Source organism: Triticum urartu, chromosome 3 (genome assembly GCF_003073215.2).
Source record: "Triticum urartu cultivar G1812 chromosome 3, Tu2.1, whole genome shotgun sequence".
In the NCBI taxonomy this organism is placed as follows: Eukaryota; Viridiplantae; Streptophyta; class Magnoliopsida; order Poales; family Poaceae; genus Triticum; species Triticum urartu.
Genome location: NC_053024.1, coordinates 491,519,749 through 491,542,132, shown reverse-complemented (window position 1 = coordinate 491,542,132; position 22,384 = coordinate 491,519,749). Strand labels below are relative to the sequence as shown.

Genomic DNA, 22,384 nt, shown 5'->3' with positions numbered 1-22,384 from the left:
CATCAAGAAAAATCTTATATACTTCCTCCGTTCCTTTTTATAAGGTGTATTTGCTTTTTGATGAAATTTTACAATGTAAGGTGCATTTTTCCTAATTTCTCGTAATTCCGCTTTTGGCAAAAAGGAAAGTATCTCTGCCCTAATTGCTTGTATATCTTATTATAGAGAAAAAAAGGGAAAGTATCTCTTTCCTGATTGCGTATATCTTTTTCTTTCCTAGGCTAAATGACTTGCCAATAATCAACTAATTAGCAAAGGGTAATTTTGTCCTAGTTTGTCTATAATTATGTGCCTTGATCACCGTGCCAAAAATAATACACCTTACATAAAGAAATGAAGGGAGCATGTCTTTTAGAAAGATGGTCTCACATATTTGGTGCAATTTATGAATTCTTAATTACAATTTACATGATTGAATAGAATCATCACCTACCAGAGCTAGCACGAACAAAATCTCGCCATTTAATGAGATTTGGTTTCAATGGAAAGAAAACAAATCCAGTGGGTGGGGGTGGGAAGTGGATCCTCTAACATTAAAGAGGGAAGACACCTAAGCTACAGTACAATGTAGTGCAAAACAAAGAAGAAAAGTCAGGGACACTGTAGCGAATACTGTATTTATCTAATGCAGAAGGTTATGTGTGTGGTTACTGTTCATGTAAATAAATTTAAAATAAATTTTTTTGCATCATAATTTTGTTTGCATGTAATTTTTGTAAATGTATACAATAGATTTGTAAATTACAAATTAATTTAAGTTATTTTATCCTTAATCATATGGATATGAAGTAGGAAAGTTAGAAAATTGTAGCTTAGGTGACTTCTCTTCTTCATGTTAAAGGATCCGCTTCCGCGGGGTGGTGGGAGATGAGGGAAAAAACCGACGAAAATAAAATCAGCAAGGAGAAACTACCAACTACCGCATTTCTCTCCCTAATAATAAAGCACGGATTGACTCCGGGTTCACCGTCACAATGCGCTTCTTCCCGTTATTTTACGCTTTCACTTTGAATTTTAAAACTTATTCGAGGTGGTACTATTCCTGTAGGTCAAAAACATTACGATTCTACCGGTATGATTAAAACTTGATCCTCTGTACGTTGGCCCAGCTTGCAACGTAGGGAGGAAAAAAGGCCCAGCTTGCAACGCAGGGAGGAAAAAACACTTGGGCCTTCTGGCTGTACGTTGGCTCATCTTCAGTGCAACGTAGGGAGGTAAAAAATACATGCTTGCGATAGGATTTGAACTCGCAACCTTCCACGCAATACCTCTAGCACCATCCAAAGTTCTGCTTATTACTCAACACAGCTTTGAGGAATTTAAGAATGTCAGACAAGCCGCGTTGGCACTCTCTCAGAGTCGAGGAAGACATGGCCCATATACAGTATACACAAATAATCATATTTAGCGTTGTTCACCCGAATCAGCTGACTATCCATGTCCTGAACTATGCGTCGCAACGAACCCTATTTTTAATTGAATCATATTTTGTATGTACAAGTCTGCTATGGTTATTAGGGTGCTAGATCTTCTTTTCTCCCGTTGCAACGCACGAGCCTTTTTGCTAGTAAGAATAAAGATTGAGCCGACCTTGTTTTTCCTTTTAAATATCATATTTTTCAACTAGCAATAGATATCAGTCTAAGATGTGAATCAGACAGGCCTGGGCCAGTGGGTCTATCTTCCAAACGATCTCCTTCCATGAAGGAAAAAAAGATCTCGTCGCATTTCTGTGCCGAAAAGTAATCAATAAAGCGGAGTGTATTCCTTTCAATAAATAAATAAATAAAGCGGAGTGTATTCTCGTAAAGAGAAAATGTTGGGAAAAGCAGCTTGGCGCGCGAATGTGAAATTTCGGGCGCCAAAAATCACAACTGAAATGCGCCTATTAAGAGTGAGACCTGAGAGAAATCCGATCTGATCCTTCAAAAGCGAATCCTCTTGAGAAGTAGTACTCCTGTATGGAACCATGGGAGAGAAACGGGAGCGAGAGCGCCAAGAAGACGATGACCTCGCCGGCGCCGCCGGTGGCCGCTCTCGGCGATGATCTCCTGGGCGAGATCTTCCTCCGCCTCCCCGACATGGCGTCGCTTGCCAGCGCCGCCCTCGCCTGCAAGAGCTGGGGCCGAGTAGCCCGCGTCCCAGCCATCTACCGCCGCTTCCAGTCCCTTCGCAGGCCCCACTCGTCGGCTTCATCCTCACCGACCGCAGCGACATGCCCGTTCCCCACCACTGCCCTAAACTCCGCTTCGTCCCCGCCGAATCCCGTAATCCCGACGTGGCCTCCGCCGCCGTTGACGGCGACTTCTTCTTCGAAGACCTCCCCACCATAGATTCGGACGACGACGGCGAAGGGGACTACTACGACGAGTGGCGCCTCCGCGGCTGCGACGGCGGCCTCCTCCTCCTTTCCCGCGGCCGCTATGCTTTGGATCTCGCCGCGTATGACCCCCTCGCGCGGACAGCCGTCTTCTTCCGCCCTCCCCACGCCTGGCGCTATTCGTCCCACATCGTGCGCTACGCCATCTTGGCGGACGATGCGGACGCCTCGTTCCGGGTCATCGTCATGGAGCGCTGGGCCGGCTCACGCTCCGCCGTCTTCTCCTCCCGCACCCGCGAATGGGACATGCTTGAGTCGCCCGGTACGCCTGCGATGTATAACTTCATCCCATGCAGCACCGACGGCACGCCCGCGGGCCGCTACGTGTACTGGCGGTCAGACACCAAGAAGTCCCGGTATTGCAAGGACGACGAGAAGATCTTGGTGCTGGACATGGAAGCAATGGTGTGGTCGGTTATCAAGCCGCCATTCCCTCCTGGCGAATCGTACTGCGTCGCGGACATGGCGGAGCACGGCGGGCTCTGCATTGTGTCCAGCAAAGAGCAGTGCGTGCAGCTCTGGGTCCGTGACAGCAATGCTGAGTGGATGCTCAAGAAGGAGGTTTCGTTGCTGAATGAGTTTGGATACCTGAAGAAGCTTCGTCTTGAGGAGTGGATGAAGCGCGTGCGCATCCTGGCAATGAAGGCTGGCTATGTGTACATGGAGTTTTGGTCCATAAGGAAGCCCCATTCATATCTGTTCGTGCTAAATCTGAACACCACAAAGCTGGAATTCTTCTGCAACAAGTCGACCGAGCCTCACAGAGGTCCTGCGTTTCCGTTCTTCATGCGGTCGGCACCTCTGCCTGCTCCAGATGATGAGTAAGAAATTTCAAGGCGCTTGATACAATGGAGTAGGTAATCTCCTCTTTGATCTGTTAATTATATTTGTTTCCTTTTGGTTGTACTTCCATCGATTTAGCTATTTAAGGACAGGTGTAGGTTGCTCACCCAGATCAGGATTTGATGCCTATGAAGCTAGTGCATGATAAACTAGTTCAAAATTTACATAATATAAAATTCGGTGCTTACAAATTTTGTTGGTATTGTCACAGTGTGTCATTACTTAACCCTATTGAGAAGGGGCTCCCCTGGGCACCAACCAATTTCCCTAGAACTCAACATCAAGTGTAAAACTAGTTTCATATTTGTGACTTTTTGCGAGTGACTTGATTACATAAAAGACTGGATCAACGTGTAACTCCATTTTGTTTATTGGGATAACCCTATAGTGTTTTTAAAGTTCAGAAAGAACTACTTGGTTGTTGACTTGTAATTGTTCAGTTTTCTCAGACACTACATATTGCCAGAATCAACAATACGAGTATACATATTGCAGGTGAAAAATGATTAATTATGTAGAGAGGGCAAGTAACTGTTTTTTCTTGTTAGTTCACCTGGCACCATCACTTTATATAGTTAACACCTGAATTCTTAAATGTTGCTTCAGTTGGTTTTCAGGATTTGTAGTTTGTTATTAACCCTATACTGGGTCATAGTTCGCACCAAAGACTTGTAAATTTAACTTTATATATCTTCTTCAGTTATTCAGTTTGGTTGGCAAACTTAACTGTCATGAGCTTTCCTCCTCGCCTGAATGGTTTTGCAGAATGCCCTGTTTATTTGGTTAGTTCGAATGCATGAATCATGATCATATAATATTTCTCCATTTCCATGTGTAATAGTGGGAAAAATGCATTTATGTACCCATGCCAGTTCCAGACGATTCAGTGATTTGTTATATTTTGTGGTGGGTGGCTTACTGGCTTTGGTTTATAGTTTCTAAAAAATAATCTTTGCATTTCAGGTCAAGTTGTTACTTCTAGCTTTGATTAGCCGAAGTTGGGTTAATTGGGGCATAAGAGTGTCATCCAGATGTCAGTTTGAACTGGAATCACGGAAGCCGATTGGATAACCATCTTTTGTCTTGCAATCTCTGTTTTCACATGGAATGTAGGCATGGCAGAACAGTCTTGCTCCGACAACAGCTGCTGCTTTATCTGAATTTAGTGCTTTTCGAGTTATGTTACCCATTTCCTGTTAGTTTTATTCAAACTTCCTATCTGAACTGAGATGGTTTTATTTAATTTCAGTTGTGTTGTCTTGTTGCTTGAACGTGAGTGACAACTGAATTCTTACTGCTGTGTAGTAGAGCTCTTGTATTTTTCTCTTTATATATGCAGTCTTTATTATTATTAGTGTCCTCATTTTATTCTTAACTGGATTGGAAAACCTAAATACAGGTGCAACATTCAGAAACAGACGTGACCTGCTGTAATGATAGTGTCGTGTTTACAGTTGTAGGTTCTCAGCTTTGCCTCTGCCTGCTTTATCATCACACTCCTAATTTGCGTGTGGTTGATGCCCTGATTTGAAAGGAAGCTGGGACACCTGTGGGCTGCGACCGAACTTAAAATGTGGATGGTGCATCCCGGTAGCACGAGCTCTATAAAATGAGCTCAAGCCTGCAAGGGCTCTTTCGAAACGCTTTTATATTATGGGACGGAGTGAGTAAATAATATACAGAGTATTGTGAGATGTGCTTAACCTGTCCAGTATACCTTTCTTGTGATGAAATGCCTCCATGGAAGAATAGAATGTTGCTTTTTTCTCTAGGTAGCCATGTGTGCTATCTGGAAAGCCGGAAGTGATCCCGAAAATACACAAGAGTGCTCGTCCGCGCCTACACACGGTATCATGTGCCGTTCTTTTCTTGTAGATCCAACACAACATACATTAATGGACCCGAGATAGATTTAATATTGCACTGAGTTGACCATACAGCATCCGTAACGTCGTCTGTGTAATGCTGGCACATGCGGCCAGCTCCGTCTTGTGCCCGCGGCCTAGTTCAAGTGCATGGTTTTGTCCTCGTCATGTGCCGTCCTATTAGCGCAACTGATAACTGATATGTGAACTATTTTTAATTTGCTGACAGTTTTTAAATATGTGAACATTTTCTGAATTTGTGAATATATTTTGAATTCACTGCGAACATTTATTGAATTCATGAACACTTATTGAATTAGTGAACAACTTCTGAATTTACTGCGAACCTTTATCGAATTCGTTAATATTTTTTGAACTTGCTGCGAACATTTTTTGAGTTCTCAAACATTTTTGAACTTGTGAACAATATTCAAATTTGCGAACATTTGTTTTGAATTGTTTCTAGAATACTTGAACATATTTTGAATTCATAAATATTTTTAAATTAGACATGGACTTATTTTGTATTCGCGGACATTTTTTGACATCGCGAACATTATTTGATTTCACCATGAACATATTTTGAATTCGCATACATTTTCCAAATTTGTATGTTTTTCGAAAACGAAGATAACCCTCGGCCTCTGCATCGATCAATGCATACAACCATTTTTATTATTATTCAACTAAGACTGGCAACATGAATACAAGGATCAACCCAAAGCCACCCATCCGTCGAGCAACACCTACACTCTTGATAATGTGTCCGAACCACATGAACACACACTATCTAATCCGGTAGCCTCACGCATCTGCCGCGCATCGGGCCGAGAGCACCACCTGGTCTGGCCGACCCGCAGTGCGCACTACATGTGCACGCTCTGGATCCGCCGTCGCCATCGTCCACCGTCCCATCTTTAGGAGCGATCAACGCATTCACCTTGGCTGACCGTACTGCCGTCGATGCCACCACGGCTCCAGACAACACCACCGCCCTGCGCTCGTCCATCAAGACGCATCCGCCGCCGAGACTCTGCTGCACCATATGCCGCCAAGCCCGCCGTCGTCGGCGTGATAGATACAACGCCACACCACCCCCTGATCCAGATCGCCGCCAACACTAACCCAACGGTGTCCACCATCCACATAGCTCCCAAGATGGTGCCTTCAAGAAGGGAACGATGTTGAAGGTGTCGTCGCCGCCCACCGCAGTTAGGGCTTTCGTCCGGCAGACAGATGGCATACTGGAAGTAGATGCAGATCTGACGCGCATCTCCATGGAGAAGAAAATGGCGCCCTTGGGCGTCGCCACCGCTGTGGCCGAAAGGCCGGGTAGGGATTTCTCCCAATTTGAATACCCACCTCCTGCTCAAACCACATCGAGGATCGGCAAGTCTTGTGACCCAGATCTGCAAGGAGAGGCAAACCGAGCAGGGGATGAAGGCTAGTAGGCGTCCTGATCCATATCAAGCACCTCCGTGCGAAACCGATCGTGGGGCACCTGCAGTGTCTCGAACAGCCGGAAGGATCGGACGGAACGGCCAGATCCGATCCAGGAGCTCACCCCGGATCGCCACACACACGTTGACCCAAGTGGAGGCGCGGAGCTCCTCCTAACGGCCGGGCCGATCAAGCGGATCCGATCCAGGCGCCCACCACCGAGCGCGACAGCAAGCTCCCAGTCGCCACCTTCATTGGTTGTGTCCTGGGCTTGCCTGGTGCCAACCTTTGGCGGCGGCGAAGAAGGAAAGGGAAGCCGGGGAGGCTAGGCTTTGCGCTATCTTCCGAATCTATGAACATTTTTTTGAATTTGCTACAAACAAGTTTTTAATTCGCGAACATTTCTGAATTTGTGAACACTAGTCAAATTCATGAATATTTGTTTTGAATACTTGAATTTTTCAAGAATCCTTTAACATATTTTGAATCCGCGAACATTATTTTTGAATGCTTGAATATATTTTGTATTCACGAACGTTTTTTTTGAATAGTTGAACATTTTTTAAGAATACTTGCACATATTTTGAATTCGATTTCGTATTCGCGGACACAGGGTGGACGTTCAAGAGGTTCATGCCCAACACGGACCTGTGTGATTCAGAAGAGAATCAATCAAATATATTTTTTGCTTAATTAACTATGATTGCACGACATGAAGGCATGGTGTGCTGTGACGGCATCGATATCAAACGGCACAGGCCGTCCGCCACATCACCGCTCTCTAGGACATCCTGGTGTATGTAGTTTGTTTGTGGTATGCGTTGTGACACCCTACCTACCCCCCCCCCCCCCCCCCCCCCCCCATCGAATAGAAACTCTATCGATGCAAAAACTCTATTAACACATGCCATGCAAAAACATAATTAATTGTGTAATTATAGGACATGGAGTATTTGAGCTCGAGCTCAAATGACCCTGCAAGAACAGTAATATCAGGGAAAAATTAAGAAATATTCAAAAAATTCTGATGAATTTTGACAAATTTTCAAAGTGCTTGCAAATTTTCATCCTGAGATCACATTTGAGGAAGGCGTGACGAAAAAACAAAAACGATGCTCTAAAATGCTACTTTGAAAGCATTTTTAGCACTGATTTTTTCTTTGTTAAAATGACCGGTAATACAGATTAATTAGCAATTGGCTCTACCTTCCTTTTCTTAGGCATGGTTAATTTGTTCTTAGGAACTCTCTACTCTTTAACCGTTAGCAACAGACAAAATGCCGATCCTCAAAGGAAAAAGAACAGACCAATACTATTTCTACGTACAGGGTCTACAAAAAGAAATTACGTACTAGTTCATCCGGTGGCGGTTAGCTAGAATCAGGGAAGTAGTTACTGCTCGAAATGCACTAGTGCATACAGATTTCGTAGAAGCTTCACGTAAGAATAGGATTTTCCTTAGGAACACGCCGTTTGCGCGCCGGACCGCGGCTGAGGACAATTGTTATGTCCCGTCATACGAGACCTGTACCAACGGAATACATGCACGATGGACCGTCCACCCAGCCTTATATTACACGGAGCCGTCGCCATATGACACTGTTGAACAGGGCATATCCGTTTCTCTCTGTACGATCTCATTCAATACACTGTTGAACTTGTCGCTGTCCGATTGGTACCTGTACCGGGAGCAGGCGAGCTCGAGCATGCCACGCCGCTCTCGAAGTGATCCTTGCTTCAATGGAGTGTAGCCCTATAATGCTACCAGTACCAATAGGTACTTTCAAACTACTCAACGAGTTTGCGAAGCCAACGGTGCAGTGGAGCGAGGCTGCCAATCCTGGCTGGCGTTGAGTTCTTTCATAGGAGAAGGTTGGGGGCCTCCTGGCACAGCAGAGTGGAGACGGCTGAACATCGCTGACGCCGAGCTTGGAAGAAGATGGTAGAGAGATCGTTGTCTGTTCGACCTGATTGTGCTTTTGTTCATGGTGTGTTTGACTGTTTGCAGTGGCGTGTGAGCACACACACACACTTTTGGACTTTTGGTGAATTGGTGATCCTATTCGAGTTGTGATATTTCTCGTAGTCTTCTGGTCGAGTAGTTAGGGCTGGCCTTGCGTTCCTCTTTGTCCAATGATTTAGAATAAGGAAGCGGGCAACAACCCCGCAGAATTTGCGGAGAAACCACCGGCCCTGCTGTTTACTGGTGTTTGACAAAATCATGCCACATGAAGTTGATAGGAAGGAAACCAGGATCCCCTCGCACCTGGTAGTAAGAGGCAGGGCTTGATTTCTGTGGGACCTTGAGAAAATTCTCTGGATTTTCCGGCCTTGTTGATCTGACCAGCTTCAGCAAGAGACCGTCCTGGCATGGCTAGATCGAGATATCATCACAACCACGACTGTTGGCTGTTGGCAGCTGACGCCAATGGAAACACCAAGACAAGCACCAAAACATTACTGTATGTGCTACCCACTAAAAAAGAAAAAGGGAAAACTGCCGCGCGTCGAGATCTGGATTCAGTTTTTCTGGTCCTCCCCGTTGGATCTTTCTCTCCACGCCGCTGCCGGTACCGGATCCTGTCGCCGGGCAAAGCCCGTGGAGGCAGCCCACGGCGGCGGCGGCGGCGCTCTGGGTGGTTCAACCACGGGGCCTTCCTCGGCAGCGACCCGAAGAGAGCGGTGGCGGGGGCAAGAAGCGCAGGGGCGTGGCGACGATCTGGGAGCAGCAACACCGCCCAGGACTTTAGATCTGGGAGAAGCGGCAGCAACTTGTAGCTGGTCACCACCCTCCTCTCGCTTTAATAATGCCCAAGCGGCCAAGCCAAGCCAAGGCAAGGCGCGTCTTCCTGTCCGTATCATTCCCAACAACCGTTACAGCCGCACAAAGAAAGAAAGCGAAAATAAAAAATAAATAGAAACCAGCGAAAGAGTGTGACGGCAAGTGGACGACACCCACAATTGTTTGCTCAAGTGGCCTGTGATTTGTGAATTTCGAAAGGAAGAGCGCGACGGCGGATCACAAGCCACCAAATTATCCCCTCCTTGTGGCGTGCTCTGACGCCCGTACGTGCTTGCTTGGGCACGCCATCGCCGGCCGGCCGGGTCGATCCACAGGCGCAAACCTCCACAACGACAACGAGTCCAGAAGTACGTATGTACTACGAGTACAGAACCAATCGCTCGCTACGGGGTTCATCGACACGCTCGGGCCTCTCGCATGATGCTTGCGGCCGATGGCAAAACCATCGCACTGACTTCAGCGGCGGGACATCAGTCGGAGCGTCAGATCGGGCGAGTACTAGAAAGTAGTAGCAGCAGCAGCGGTGCCATCGAACCCCGGCAGATGGCGGCGACGTCTGACGTCACTGACGGGGTGAGTGACTGCGGACGGAGGCAATGCCCCCATCCTGTCCTTTGATTGCGTGCGAGCCTCCCTCCTCCCTCGTCTCTGGCCGGCCCATTCTTTGCCCAAATGCTCACCAGAAACAGAGGGGCCAATCCGAAGCGGTCTTCCAATTCCAGCCAGCACGAGCCGAGCGCTCCAGTCAAAAATAAAATAAAAAGAGAAGCGAGCCAGGCGCTAATCGATACACAGTACTTTTTTCCAAGGGGAGGAAAAAGATCCGCGTGCCTGTGCGATTGCAATGGATTGAGTTCATCCCGCACACTCCTGCAGGGATCCAATCCAATGCACAGGCTGCCTTCAATCTGGACATATCGCTTGCTTTTGTCCACCAAACTTCACTGCTCCAATGTCATGCTCCATCGCCCTGCATCCATCGATGATGTCTCCATGATAGATGTGCAGTTCCGGCCTATCTCGATTGAGCAAGTCGGAAGTCGGGTTGGTGGAGGAGACCGAGATGCTTCGCACTAAGCTTCGCGACCGCCTTGCGCAAGTCGGCAGTGTGGGGAGAGCGGAGGCCCCTCTTGCAAAACTAGAGGTGGTGCCGGATGTGTCTTCGCCGCCTGAGCTTAGAATGGGACTGTGCCTGATGTGTCCTTGTTGCCCGAGATCCAGGTTGGCTCTGCCGATGGGGAAGCTGGCATGTATGGAGATCTCTCCCCTCGTGCTATAGCCTCTCGGTTGCCGCTGCATGTCATGTCGATTGCTTCTAGGAGTGTAGTCGTTGTCGAGCTCGTGGCCCCGGTACTGCAGATTATGCCTGAGCTTCAGAAGCTTTGTGGGTTGCCCACTTCGTCTATTTCGATAGTGCTTCCTGAGGAGATGGGGTCTCTTAGAGGGGACTTGGTGATGCCGACTGCGACCTCATCGTCTTTGTTGAAGCCGAGTCAGGCGCTCGCCTTTGTGGACCATGGAGGTTTGGCTGCTGCTGCTGCTGCTCTCTCACCTGAGGTTGTTGGCCCAATGGTGTTTATTGGTGCTGAGGTTGATGAGATAGGTGATTTGGCACCTGTTTCTGAGGCGTTGAAGCCCGTCCGGTCTTCCATCTTTGACCGTGACGCTATGTTAGCACGTATTGACGAGGTGGTCTTTGCGAAAAAGCTTGGCCGCTTACTCGCCAGCTTGGATGCAGCTTGTCGTGGGTCTGCCAAGACGATTGCTTGCCTCCTGGCGAAGGAGGTTTCTACGAGCAAAATGAAGGTGAAGAAGGCTATCAGGAGTATAGCAAAAAAAGTGACGCCATTACGATGGCGTCCGCGGCTGCTTAATGGAGGATGTTCAATCTCTTCGTCATCCATCTTTGGTTGACTCGTCTATGTGGATTTGGTTGCGTTCGATGGTTTCATTGCAATGTCGATCTGCAAGGGTTCGTGGTTGTTACATGTTATGTATGTTTGTCGGGTTAATCATGGTGTCATGGAGTTTCTTCCTTAACGAGTAGTCCACATGTGGTCTATATGTATTGGTTTTCGCCCGGTATTCCGTTAATTAACTGGGCAATTCTCTTCTTCTTAATTAATCGATAAGGCAAATTTTTTGTCTTCGTTTCAAAAAAAATGTTCATAAAAGAAAAACACTCTAGTTTTAGTGTGTGTGTGTGTATATATGTATATATATATATATAAAGTCTATTAATAACTCAGGGTGAAGAATAAGTAATTCTTCACCCTGGTCGATCGACCGAGCCAACCAAGCTACCGTTCGTTTGATCGAGGCAAAAGCCCGCCGTACGTCCCCTCGCCGTAAGATTACAACGGGGTGGAGTTTTTTTTTTACGTTTGATGACTTGACTGGACTCGATGCCTGCCCTCCTCCTCGTCCTTTTTTGCTTAAAAAAAACTCCTCGTCTTTTCCCCACCTCCCCGTCTTTTCCTAATCTACTGCATACGGTTTCGGGCGAACGGTGGCGTGGTACTCGGCGGCGATTTGGCTTGGAGTGAAGCCATTGTTTGGCATGCTGGCGGGGCGGCGTGCTGCTCGACCGGCATGGTCTCGGTGTTGGGTGGTCGCTGGACAATTGGGGCGGCGTGGTGTCTGGTGTCTGCATAGGTCTGGGGCCCCGCTGTGCACGGAGATGTGGATGGTGATCCCGCCGGAGCTGTGGCAGGTGATCACGGCAGCGCATGAGGCGTCCGTGCATGGGCTACTACATGACAGCATTGCCTCTCTTTGGATTGAAGTTTGGTTGGGCTTTCAGTGCATGGGAGGAGGTGAGCAGCCCCTATTTTAGTAATTTCCGTTTCCAAATTCCAATTAGCTTCCACTTACATTTCCCTTTGTCATGTTCTTCCCAAATTGATATCCGTGCACCTGGGTGCTCCTGATCTGCTTGCTCCGGCGCCCCTCGAGGTCCTGATTTGACTACCAGCCGGTGGATGTGGGTTCTCCCGGTGGTGGAGTTGAAGGGGCCCTAGTGGCTAAGGACTTGACCAGCAAGCTAGAGGCCACCACAACCAGCGTGCGGGAGCTCTAACACTAATCATTCATCTACTCACGTTGGTTATGTGGGTATATGTAGCCATCTTTGCTTGCTTCAATAATTTTCAGTTGTTTCAGTTCCCAGTCTGGTTCGTAGTAGACGTGCGGGTAGTAGAATCTTCCCTCCTGGTTGGTCGGCTGGTCACAGCGACAGTTTAGGTGATATTCGCGGCGGCACTGGTTCGGCCGCGACCACTTTGTGCTCTCCTCCAGCTCTGACCTACAGCTGCTTGCAGGTTAGTAATCTTCTTCCATCTTCCATAAACAGAGGTGTCAATCTTATTGCATCTAACGAGTAATGACTCGTCAGGCCATATGGTGTATTTCTTTCTAGCTATTGTGATCCATCAAATGTTAATTGTTAGATTAAGCAACAAGAGATAATTACTGTATTCATTATTAGATCTTTGTGGTTTCTGGTCCTCTCAGTCGTACTGATAGAATTAAGCAATAAAATGTTGACTACACGGTAAATGGGTATGTACTGATTTTGGGATTTATATTAGCTTGCAGACAACATTTTAGCCAAAAGAAAATGTACAAACATTATAGCTAGTACTGAGATGACAGGCATTGGAGCATATTCATTAGCTTGAAGAGAACAGTTGGCTATAAGATAATTGGGTTAATGTACTGATTTTGGGACTTATATTAACTTGAAGAGATGAGAAGTATCTCGGCTCTGTAGCTGCAGAATCAGAATGGATTATAATGTGCCTTAGCTATATTTTCTTATTGATGCCGACTAACCTCTATGATATTTTTCTTAGCAAAACCTATGGACTAGCTATGCAGCTTTCCATGTAAAATAATGGAAAGCAATGGCTTACTTTCTGCATGAAACCAAAGCATGAATTCTGATTCATCGTAGAATGATTTTTCTTATTTTATCACGCGAAATATTTGTTGCTACCAAAATAGTACACAGACATCAACTATGTGTTACTAAAACAAGAATATTAATTATCAACTTCCTACTTTCTACTAGAGCTTATAGATTTAGCGTATGTTTAGGTACATTTTATTGAAGTGAATATAATTTTTGTTTATTGCTCAGCCATTGATTTTACGGAATATCCATATCACCATTTTTTCCTTCATATACTTATATAGACCAAACAACATTGATTTTAGTCTTCTTTCACATGGACGAGGATTTGGAGCACTCGGGTGCTCCGCACCCCTATACGAACAATTCATTCCAGAAAATACCGAGAAATTTGAAAAAAAAATCTGGTATTTGGGGATATCAAACGTGGGTTCCCGAGCTACTCCTGTGTGAAATTTCGTAAAAAAAATACCAGGAAATGTATTCGTGGCAAAAAAGACAAAAAATTTCTATGTATAAAAAAAACTGTCTGGGTAGAATTTTGTTCGGACAGTATTTCCCGCGCCACGCATATGTTTTTGGGAAATTTTTCACGAAATTTCACACATGAGTAGATTGGGAACCCAGTTTTGATATCCCCAAACTTCATTTTTTTTTGGGGTATTTTTTACGATTATTTTTCGTATAGGGGTGTGGAGCACCCAGGAGCTCATGTGTATTTTTCTCTTTCACATATCTTTCTATTTTCCAGAGCTATCCATTCAAATATCAGTATTCTGCATAGTCTCTTGTGAAGTAATGTTCAGCACCATAGTTTCCTGAGTAAATCCAACGTTCCCAATAAACTAGTTTTTGTTTCCACGGTTCTTTCTTCGTTAGATGGAATCTAAGTTCGAAATTTTCTGTTTTCAATATGTCTTATTACAAAGCAACCAACCGATACAACTGATACAAAGCGGGGGGAAACCCTTTTTCGTCGGAATATGTCTTATTCATATTCTTGGATACTGTAAATTCTTCAAGTAGGTTAATACCTAGAACGGTAGAAGCATGGTATCACCACAACAATGAAAGGATGTCACTGTAATTTACATTTGTTTTATATATTAATTATGATTGCATGTGCACCATGCATCACCCTTATACCCTGTGTTCTGCATTAAAAAATCAATGATGTAAAGTCACTTCATCTTTGATTTTCTTTGCATCTGGCAGATACTGTTGTTGCTCCCGTGATCAGCTTGATTGGAAAATTTAGGATGCAACACTACGGCACAGACAAAGTTGGACGGCTAGCGTTTCATGAGGAGGATCTGCATGGAAAACAGTATGATGCTCAATATTCTTTAAGAGAGCCCTTTAAATGGCAAATGTACTACAGCTCAAACATCATTTTCTGGTTGGTTATGTTGGATTGAGAGCAAGAATCTCTGATGTACCACTGGTCTCTGGAAGGTGGAAGGGGCTGATGTAAACTATAAATAGGAAACATATTGTTCATAGCATGTAAGATAGCTTCATATTTTTGTTTTGCACACTGCGTCTTTCAGGTGGCGTTCAGGCTAGAAATGTACGTGCTTTTGTGATAATTCTCTCAAAAATATCTAGCTCGCAACTTGTGATAATTTTCTCTCAAAAATCTCTAACTGGCAGCTTGGCAACTGGCTGATTCAAAAGTATTTGCAGGCTGGAAATGCTCAGGTTTTCAGCATGGCTGAATTTGATGTGACGGTCAGAAAGTACAGATGTTGTGCAAAGGAAATATTCACGTAAAAATGCCTTGGTCAAACTAATTAAACTCAGCATATTACACAACTGTGGCAGAGCTTGTCCAGATAAATAGTACTCCCTCCATTCGGAATTACTTGTCTTGGAAATGGATGTATATAGAACTAAAATACGTCTACATACATTCATTTATGCGACAAGTAATTCCGAACGGAGGGAGTACGAGTTGCATGGTTATAATTTACAGGTTAGTCTCTCGACCGTAACTATGCTGGTAGTGTGTCATAAATTTACATGGCAAGACTTGTGCTTCCTGCGGTGTTACATTTGCGCGTGGCAAAAGGTCCTCAACTCCACGCCATAACTTTACCTCAGGTGGTCCTCACTCCATGCCGTAACTTTACCTCAGGTACCCAACATAAATTCCAGTGCATGTATGGTGCGTACAGTTTGGCCAGGATGACAAATAGCGCGACCCTATATATATATATATATATATATATATATATATATATATATATCACTAAAAATATATTACGTTTCACTCAAAATATATTCATCGGCCTGTTTGATGAGGTGAGGAAGGGATGTGGTTAGTTTCAAGGTACTAAGAGATTTTTTGCAAATTGAAGCAGAGAAGGGGCTGAATAAAGGGCATGAGATGGATGGGGTTATCATGATGTAGCAACGACAGGGAGGCGTGAGGCAGGCGGCGGCGGCGCTTGGCGCTTCCAGCAGGAACCAATTGGTATCTATTTATACGATCGATAGATGGGTTTTCGGTTACAGAAGACGAACATGAACTAATGCATAGAGAAATCATACAGTTGGTTGAGAAAAGAGGGATGACATTATTCAGTGGAGAAGATGAATAGGAACTAGAGATAGAAATTAATGGATGGGCAGTTAATTGGCAAGGCTTCCGACAACCCATGCGTGCCGGAGGTGGCAGGAAAAGGGATGATACGATTTTCTTAGCATGAAAAAAAGGGATGACGTGGTGCATGGACCTCGAAGATAAATTAGATAATAAGGATGAATCTCTTTAAGTATATAGGATTTGGGCGGATATTAGGCACGTGGCCAAAGGCCATCGCCGGCCTCTCTGAATAGCGTGGCCAAAACAATTCCCGGCCGCCGCCTACACGTGCGGCGGCGTACTAGCACAAGCGACCCGTTTACACTTTGCCGGTCCTGGTTGAACCGGAGAGAAATTTTCCCACACAGGAACCGAGCTCCAGCGAGAAATAATGCTGAGTTTCCCATGAGCCAAATGGCTCCGGATCGGTCACCCTGCATTTCTGTACAGACTTGCAGCTGCGGTATCTTGTCAGTTAGTAGTAGCAAGTTCAGATGCACCGACAGAGCGACACTTACCTACAGCATATATGATACTAGTATTTGGCGTGCAAGTGCGTCTTGACACTTGTTTATTTGAGCGTCGTGCATGCCCACAGCCACGAGTGAAGGCGGAGTGACGATGCACAGTCGAAGAGCGCCCGGGGTTGGGGTAGCCGGTAGAAAGCTGTTGATGAGCTGAGGGGAGCAGCAGTTGCTCCTCGTTTCACGGCAAACCCCCAACCTGCTTTGCGCAAAAAAAAAAAACGAAAATCGCCCACAGGCCAGTGCCAGCTGCCACGGGTAGCGTATGCATTATGACCAGTGCCCCCACCTGCGTACACCACTACGGCGGTACAGCAATGACGTTCGCCAAGACACAAGGAGACGAAATGCAATACAAAACGGGGGACCAGTTGCCCAGCCAGTGTCTTGGTGATGCCTCTTGTTTTTCTCTTTAGGTCTTTTTTGGTTTGGAGGAATTTTGTGGGATTTTTTTGTTCAGAGCTTTTTGGTTTGTAGAAATGAAATCCTATTCCTATAAAGAAATTCTTCCTATCCTTCATATTTCATAAGAAAATAAACATTAGCATAGATGAAAAAAATCCTATGGTGTGAACCAAAGATTATTTTTTTTCTATTTCTTTGCATAAGATTTGAGATGCATGTCATTTTATTTTTTATGACTTTTCTATTCCTATGATTTTCCAATCCTATGCCCAGTGGAATCGCTTCTTCCATATTTGGCGTGCCGTGCATCAGGACTAGGCCCATGTCGTTTGATGAAAGGCCCACTCCATCGCAGTAATTATAAGACCGATAAAGGAAACGCAAACACTGGAGCTGACAACGAGATTTTCGAACCAAGCCCCCGCAAAAGGAAAAAAACAGCCTGGGCAGGCATCATCATCATCATCATCATTCGTGTGCAAGGCGAGCGAGCACGCACGCGAGCGAGCTCTTGCCTGCGGCTATGCCTCCTCAATCTCCATATACAAATGTCGCGTCCATTCCTTTCGGCTAAGCTCTCTCTACCGGTTTTGTTTTCTCCTAACACCCCTCGCTCGCTGGCACACCCACACCACATGACATCCCCATCTTCTTCCTTGCCGTCTCGTCTCCTTTCCTCTGCGCTCTTCACTCCGAGTCGCTGTCCATGCTCTCCATCCCCTTCAGCCCTCTTCGCCTCTGCATTCCAGATCAAGATAGGTTTATGTTAGTGCCGAGCTCAAAGGAAAACCCCGATGGGAGACACTAGAATCAAAGACGAGTAACACTACTACTACACTACTGTTCCTTCTACGTGCTTAAATAATACGATAGAGCATCTAACACCACAAGCACGACCTAACCATGCAGTCTTCCGGGACTAAACACTGGAGTTCATGTTACAAGATTCCTTTCTCCGGATTACTACTAGCGAGTAGTACAAGATTTATCCCTAAAAAAAAGAGTAGTACAAGATTCGGGGTTGGTGCCTCGTACTACTATGAACGTAGAGATTAAACATGCAGTGATGCTAATTCCAGCAGATAGGAGGGAAAGCTTTTCAAACCTTCTTGTTTCATTTTTATTCTCTTTATTCCTGGTTATGATACCAAGCTCTATCCGGGCGCGCCATCTCATGTGGTCCAAGCGAGCGACAGATACATGACTCCACATGGGCCCCTTCCACTGGACCGGCCCATTTGCGAGGGCACAAGTGCCAACGGCGAGTTGAGGCTGACAGGTGGACCTCATTCCCAAAGAGACCTCGGGATTTTTCTTGTGTGGCTACTAGTAGTAGTGGTAGCAGTTGAGTTGTTCGCCGGGTTCGGCTCTTTAATTTGGGAAAACCGCACATGATAGTGCAGTTTGCAGGGTGATGAATCTACTTAACCTTTTTTTTGGTACAAGATTGTTGAGGTTAGGGCAAGAGAGATCGGCTAGCACGGTTGCATCCTCACGTCCACAGCAATAAAGCGGGGCGAAATAACTCGGCACCGTCATGAATGAGGGCACGAAGAAGCATCACGGGTCATCATGGGCCCCACGTGACCATCCTCCCAAAAGAAAAGAAAAGAAAAGAAAAGGGCAACTAATTAACCCCGCTTTAAGGCTTTAATTAATTTGCATTGCAGCCCATCAATCACATGCCCTGAACCAATCAACCTACTACCTGAATCAGAATCAGCACTAGTAGTAGTAATTTTTCTTTATGCTTTTCTTTTCTCCATCTCAAAAACAATATTTTTTTCTTTGCAGCAGCAGAAAAAGAAAAGGAAAAGGAAAACTAGGAATTGATTGATTGATTGTTTGTTATACCTTCTTGACACATTTCTTCTCTCGCACCTCATACCGGCCCTTGGTCAAATCCGAGAGCCACATCCCTGGAAACACGAACTGCAGCAAGACACGGGTCAGATGGATCCGATCGGATTCAGTTTTTACAGGAGCGTGATGAGATAGTAGATGCATACTTGGAGCGACTTGTCCACGTTCTTGGCCCGCTTCTTGGGCCTCTGGGGCAGCTTGGTGCCCTTCATCACCAGGAAGTCGTCCTCCTTCTCCTTGCGGGACAGCGAGATGTAGATCCGGGGAAGCTCCAGCCGCTCCCCGCCCAGCTTCTCGCCGGCGCCCGTGCCGTTGCCGTTGGCGGCGGACGCCAGCTGCGAGTCGTGGTTGTTGTGGTGGTGGTGGTGGGCGTTCTTGGAATCCATGTGATGCTCCGCGGCGGGGGGCTTGTGGTGCGGCGCCTTGTCGGGCGACGACCGCTTGTGCACGCCGCCCGATCGCTCCTCAACGGACCTGATCGCGCAAGAAAACATGGCGTCAATCATGGGATCGATCGGGGTGGCGTGGTGCTGCTGGTGATGATGGACGCGGCGGTGGTTGGGAGGGGCTGCTGAGGGGTAAAGGGGAAGAAGAAGGGTGGGTAGGGTGGTGGATCGGTGGTACTAGTACCGGAGGGAGACCCCTGCCACAACCAGATGCATACAATATATATGCAAAAACCTAGCAAAGCTGCTACTACTAGAACTCACTTTTTTTTTTCTCCTTGCAGAGGTGCTACAACTACTGTTGCTGCCCATCCATACATACAGAAAAGAAAAGCAGATCGAGGAGTTGAGATGTGCACACCGGTACTACTACTTTCCCTTTGATGCTGCGATTCATATCATGGTCGTGCTAGCACGGAAGCTGAAATCTACTACTGGTGGCGGCTAGATCGGCCGAACAATCCACGGAAGCTGAAATTGGCCCTGGAGTGGAAGGAATTTGAGCAGATATGGCAATCTAGTTGGGTCCCCCATGCATCACGCAATGTGTGACAAATACGGGCGCTGCTGCCCCCGATGTCACCTCTTGTGTCCACGGATTGGTCAAGGGACGACAGGGACGGTAAAGTTACCGCCCCGTCCAGATCCAGACACGAAACTTTCCGCAATAATTAATAAAATCGCCTTTGAAAACGTAAATAAATGGCACGAAATTAGGAAGAGATGGAGCGATCCAGATCATCGAGCCATCAAGGCAGCACGTATGTAAAATATTAAATATTACTACGTAGAAAAATCAGAAAACCTACTTGCTTCAAATTGGAGGAAAAGAAAGGAATCTTTCGTCCAACTCCAGCATTTGTTGCGGTGCTAAATGACGGGCGGGCGGGCGGCACAGCTCACCAGAAACCAAAAGAGGCCCAAACCCGAACGCCGAAAACACCACGCGAATAAATAACGCCCACGATCCCACGACTCCAGCAACAAGAACAAGATGGCCGAGCGGCCCGGTAGCTTTCCTTTCCTCGGGGGCACAAGCGGCAACGGAAAAAGGGTCACGGTCGCCGGGTAAAACCGGCGAGAAATAGGGGAGAGGAGCGGGGTCTCACCCAGGCCAGGATATACGAGACGAGACGGGACGGGGACGCGAGGCCGTACCTGCTGTGGTGGGGAGGCTGGTGGTTGGCGTCTGCTCCGGCGGCGCGCGGCGGGAAGGACGACGAGGACCTCAGGTTGGACCCCCGCGTGATCGTGGCCGGAGGAGGGGGCATCAGCTTCTCCGCCGGCGCCGGCGCCGACGCGCGCCGCTGGATCTTGCCGTTGCCCAGGGCCTGCCGACGCTGCGAGGACGGCGACGCCGACGAGGACGCCGCGGAGGAGTCGCGCCGGCAGCGGGACCGCTTGTTGTGCCCCCACTGCAGCAGCACGTCGCCGCCGACCGCGCCTGTGCCCGCGCCGGTGGAGCTCGGGGAGGCCGTGTCGGAGGAGTCTGAGGGGTGGTGCTGGCCGTGGTCCCGCGCTGGGCTCCGCGCGGCCGACGACGACGGCGGCTGCGGCGCACGTGCCCGCACCGGCGCCTTGGAGTCCGCCTGGGAGGCGGCGAGGTACGAGGCCAGTCGGGAACCGTCGGTTGCGGCCGCCGGGCCTTCGTCGTCTCTGAAGGATCTCGAGGCCGGCTTGCGTGCGACGCCGCCGCTGCCGCCACCGTTGGCGAGCGGGAGGCAGTCCGGGCTGAGCCTTTGGTACCTGCAGCGACGCGGGTTAGCGATTTGGCCGGACAGAAGGGATCTGCTGCAAAATGTAAGTAACAAATCGGCGGCCATGGAGTTGCCGATGAAATGAAAAGAAGAACACGGCGGATCGACCACAAAACGACCGCAAAATTCAACGGCCGGCAGAATCGGGATGGTAAGCACGAAGAACACGAAAACACTTCGGCCATGAACCATGAACTCCAATCTTCACACGAAGAGAGCCTTAGATGCAGCCAAGAAGAAACGGCAGGATGCTTGTCACCCGGACCAAACAGCCGGACAAGAGCATCGGAAACGAACGGAGAAGACGACCAGGAAGTATTCAGAGCACGAGCAGAAGACTGCGAAATACATACAGAGATTAAGAACGCCGAATCATTCATCAGGAGCCAAACGCAACCGCGTAAATTGGCATACTCAGAATCGAAACACCAAAGCACAGATCAACCAAACCGCAAGAAGAAGAAGGGAAAATCCAGAAACTCAGACGGCGGCGGCGGCCAGATTACAACAAAGTAAACGCATGAAAGGTGAGAAATTTACAAGGCCGGCCGGTTGCGGCCGAGGACAGGCGAAGAGATGAAATCCATCACCAACCAAAGGAAAACAGAAGCCGGAACCAAAAATCAAACGCACGCAAGATGGAAACAGCGCACGCGTCGATCTGAACACAAACAGAAACAGACACGGATGTAAGGAAGGAAGAAGAGCACGAAGAAGATGGAGAGGGGAGAGAACACGGAGATCTGCCGGCTACCTCATCATGTCCAATGCGGGAACGGCCTTCAGTCTCGATGAGCTCGTCGACGCGGCGTCCCTGCCAATCGCGTGGACCTCGAGGAGGCCACGCATCAAAATTGGCCTCCGGCCAACCGCTCGAGGCAGGCTCCTTCCTCCTGCCGCCGAGCAATCACTCCCCCGTTCGTCTACACGGAACGAACAGGAGGCGGCCACGAAATTTCGAGGAAAATTTGTGGGAAGAAGAGGAGCCGGGGAGGGAGGGTGGGAGGAGGAAGAAGAGAGAGCAGCAATGGCGATGGGAGCAGAGCCGGGGGTCCAAATAGAGGCTTTATCTTTCTCGGCGTTCCCCTTTTGCCCTCGGGTAGGGCTGCCTATCCACCGTTCTGCCACCGCATTTGGGTGCCGAAACTGCCCCCGCGTCGGGTCGTGGCAGTGTGGTGATTTGCGGAGAATTCGTGGGCTTCTTGTGTACGAAGGCCGGGGAGATCCGTGCGGCCTCCTCTCTTGCCCTTCAAGCCACTGGGAGATCTCGTCGCTAACAGACGTCACCGCAAACTAAATTGAGAAAGAAAGAAATTTAGGACAGCTTGGTCATTTGGGTCCCACATGGCAGTCACTTACATTTGCGTTATGCTGTGCCACGTCTACGGGGAGTGCATCTCGCTGGCCGGTGGGTCTCCCAGATGAGTGTGCGAATTAGCCAGAGAGCGCCGATCTGGTTTTGAACGGACGGATGATATGAGTTTGATGGGATCGCCACATCGACGGTACGGTGGTGGTACGACGTACCGCATAGGCAGCGGACGGGGGACGTGAGGAG

General features: G+C 47.6%; 2 protein-coding genes across 2 annotated transcripts; one reads left to right on the top strand and one right to left on the bottom strand.

Annotated features, from left to right (window-relative positions):
• Positions 1 to 1,880: 1,880 nt before the first annotated feature.
• Positions 1,881 to 4,623, top strand: LOC125548542. Its single transcript, XM_048712119.1, has 2 exons — positions 1,881 to 3,237; positions 4,187 to 4,623. Exon 1 carries the CDS (start codon positions 2,216 to 2,218, stop codon positions 3,203 to 3,205), a length of 990 nt encoding a protein of 329 aa, XP_048568076.1. The 5' UTR covers positions 1,881 to 2,215; the 3' UTR covers positions 3,206 to 3,237; positions 4,187 to 4,623.
• Positions 4,624 to 17,190: 12,567 nt separating this feature from the next.
• LOC125544546 (putative protein TPRXL) lies at positions 17,191 to 21,855 on the bottom strand. The gene is made up of 5 exons (XM_048708276.1): positions 21,581 to 21,855; positions 20,228 to 20,815; positions 18,770 to 19,097; positions 18,615 to 18,692; positions 17,191 to 17,498 (listed from the first exon to the last, which is right to left on the bottom strand). Exons 1-5 carry the CDS (start codon positions 21,673 to 21,675, stop codon positions 17,448 to 17,450), a joined length of 1,140 nt encoding a protein of 379 aa, XP_048564233.1. The 5' UTR covers positions 21,676 to 21,855; the 3' UTR covers positions 17,191 to 17,447.
• Positions 21,856 to 22,384: the final 529 nt, after the last annotated feature.

Coding starts and splice junctions, on each gene's coding strand:
- LOC125548542 (XM_048712119.1), top strand. CDS start 2,216: ATGCCCGTTCCCCACCACTGCCCTAAACTCCGCTTCGTCCCCGCCGAA.
- LOC125544546 (XM_048708276.1), bottom strand. CDS start 21,675: ATGCGTGGCCTCCTCGAGGTCCACGCGATTGGCAGGGACGCCGCGTCG. Junction 20,816..21,580: donor CCCGCATTGGACATGATGAG/GTAGCCGGCAGA, acceptor GCGTCGCTGCAG/GTACCAAAGGCTCAGCCCGG. Junction 19,098..20,227: donor CAGCCTCCCCACCACAGCAG/GTACGGCCTCGC, acceptor TTGCGCGATCAG/GTCCGTTGAGGAGCGATCGG.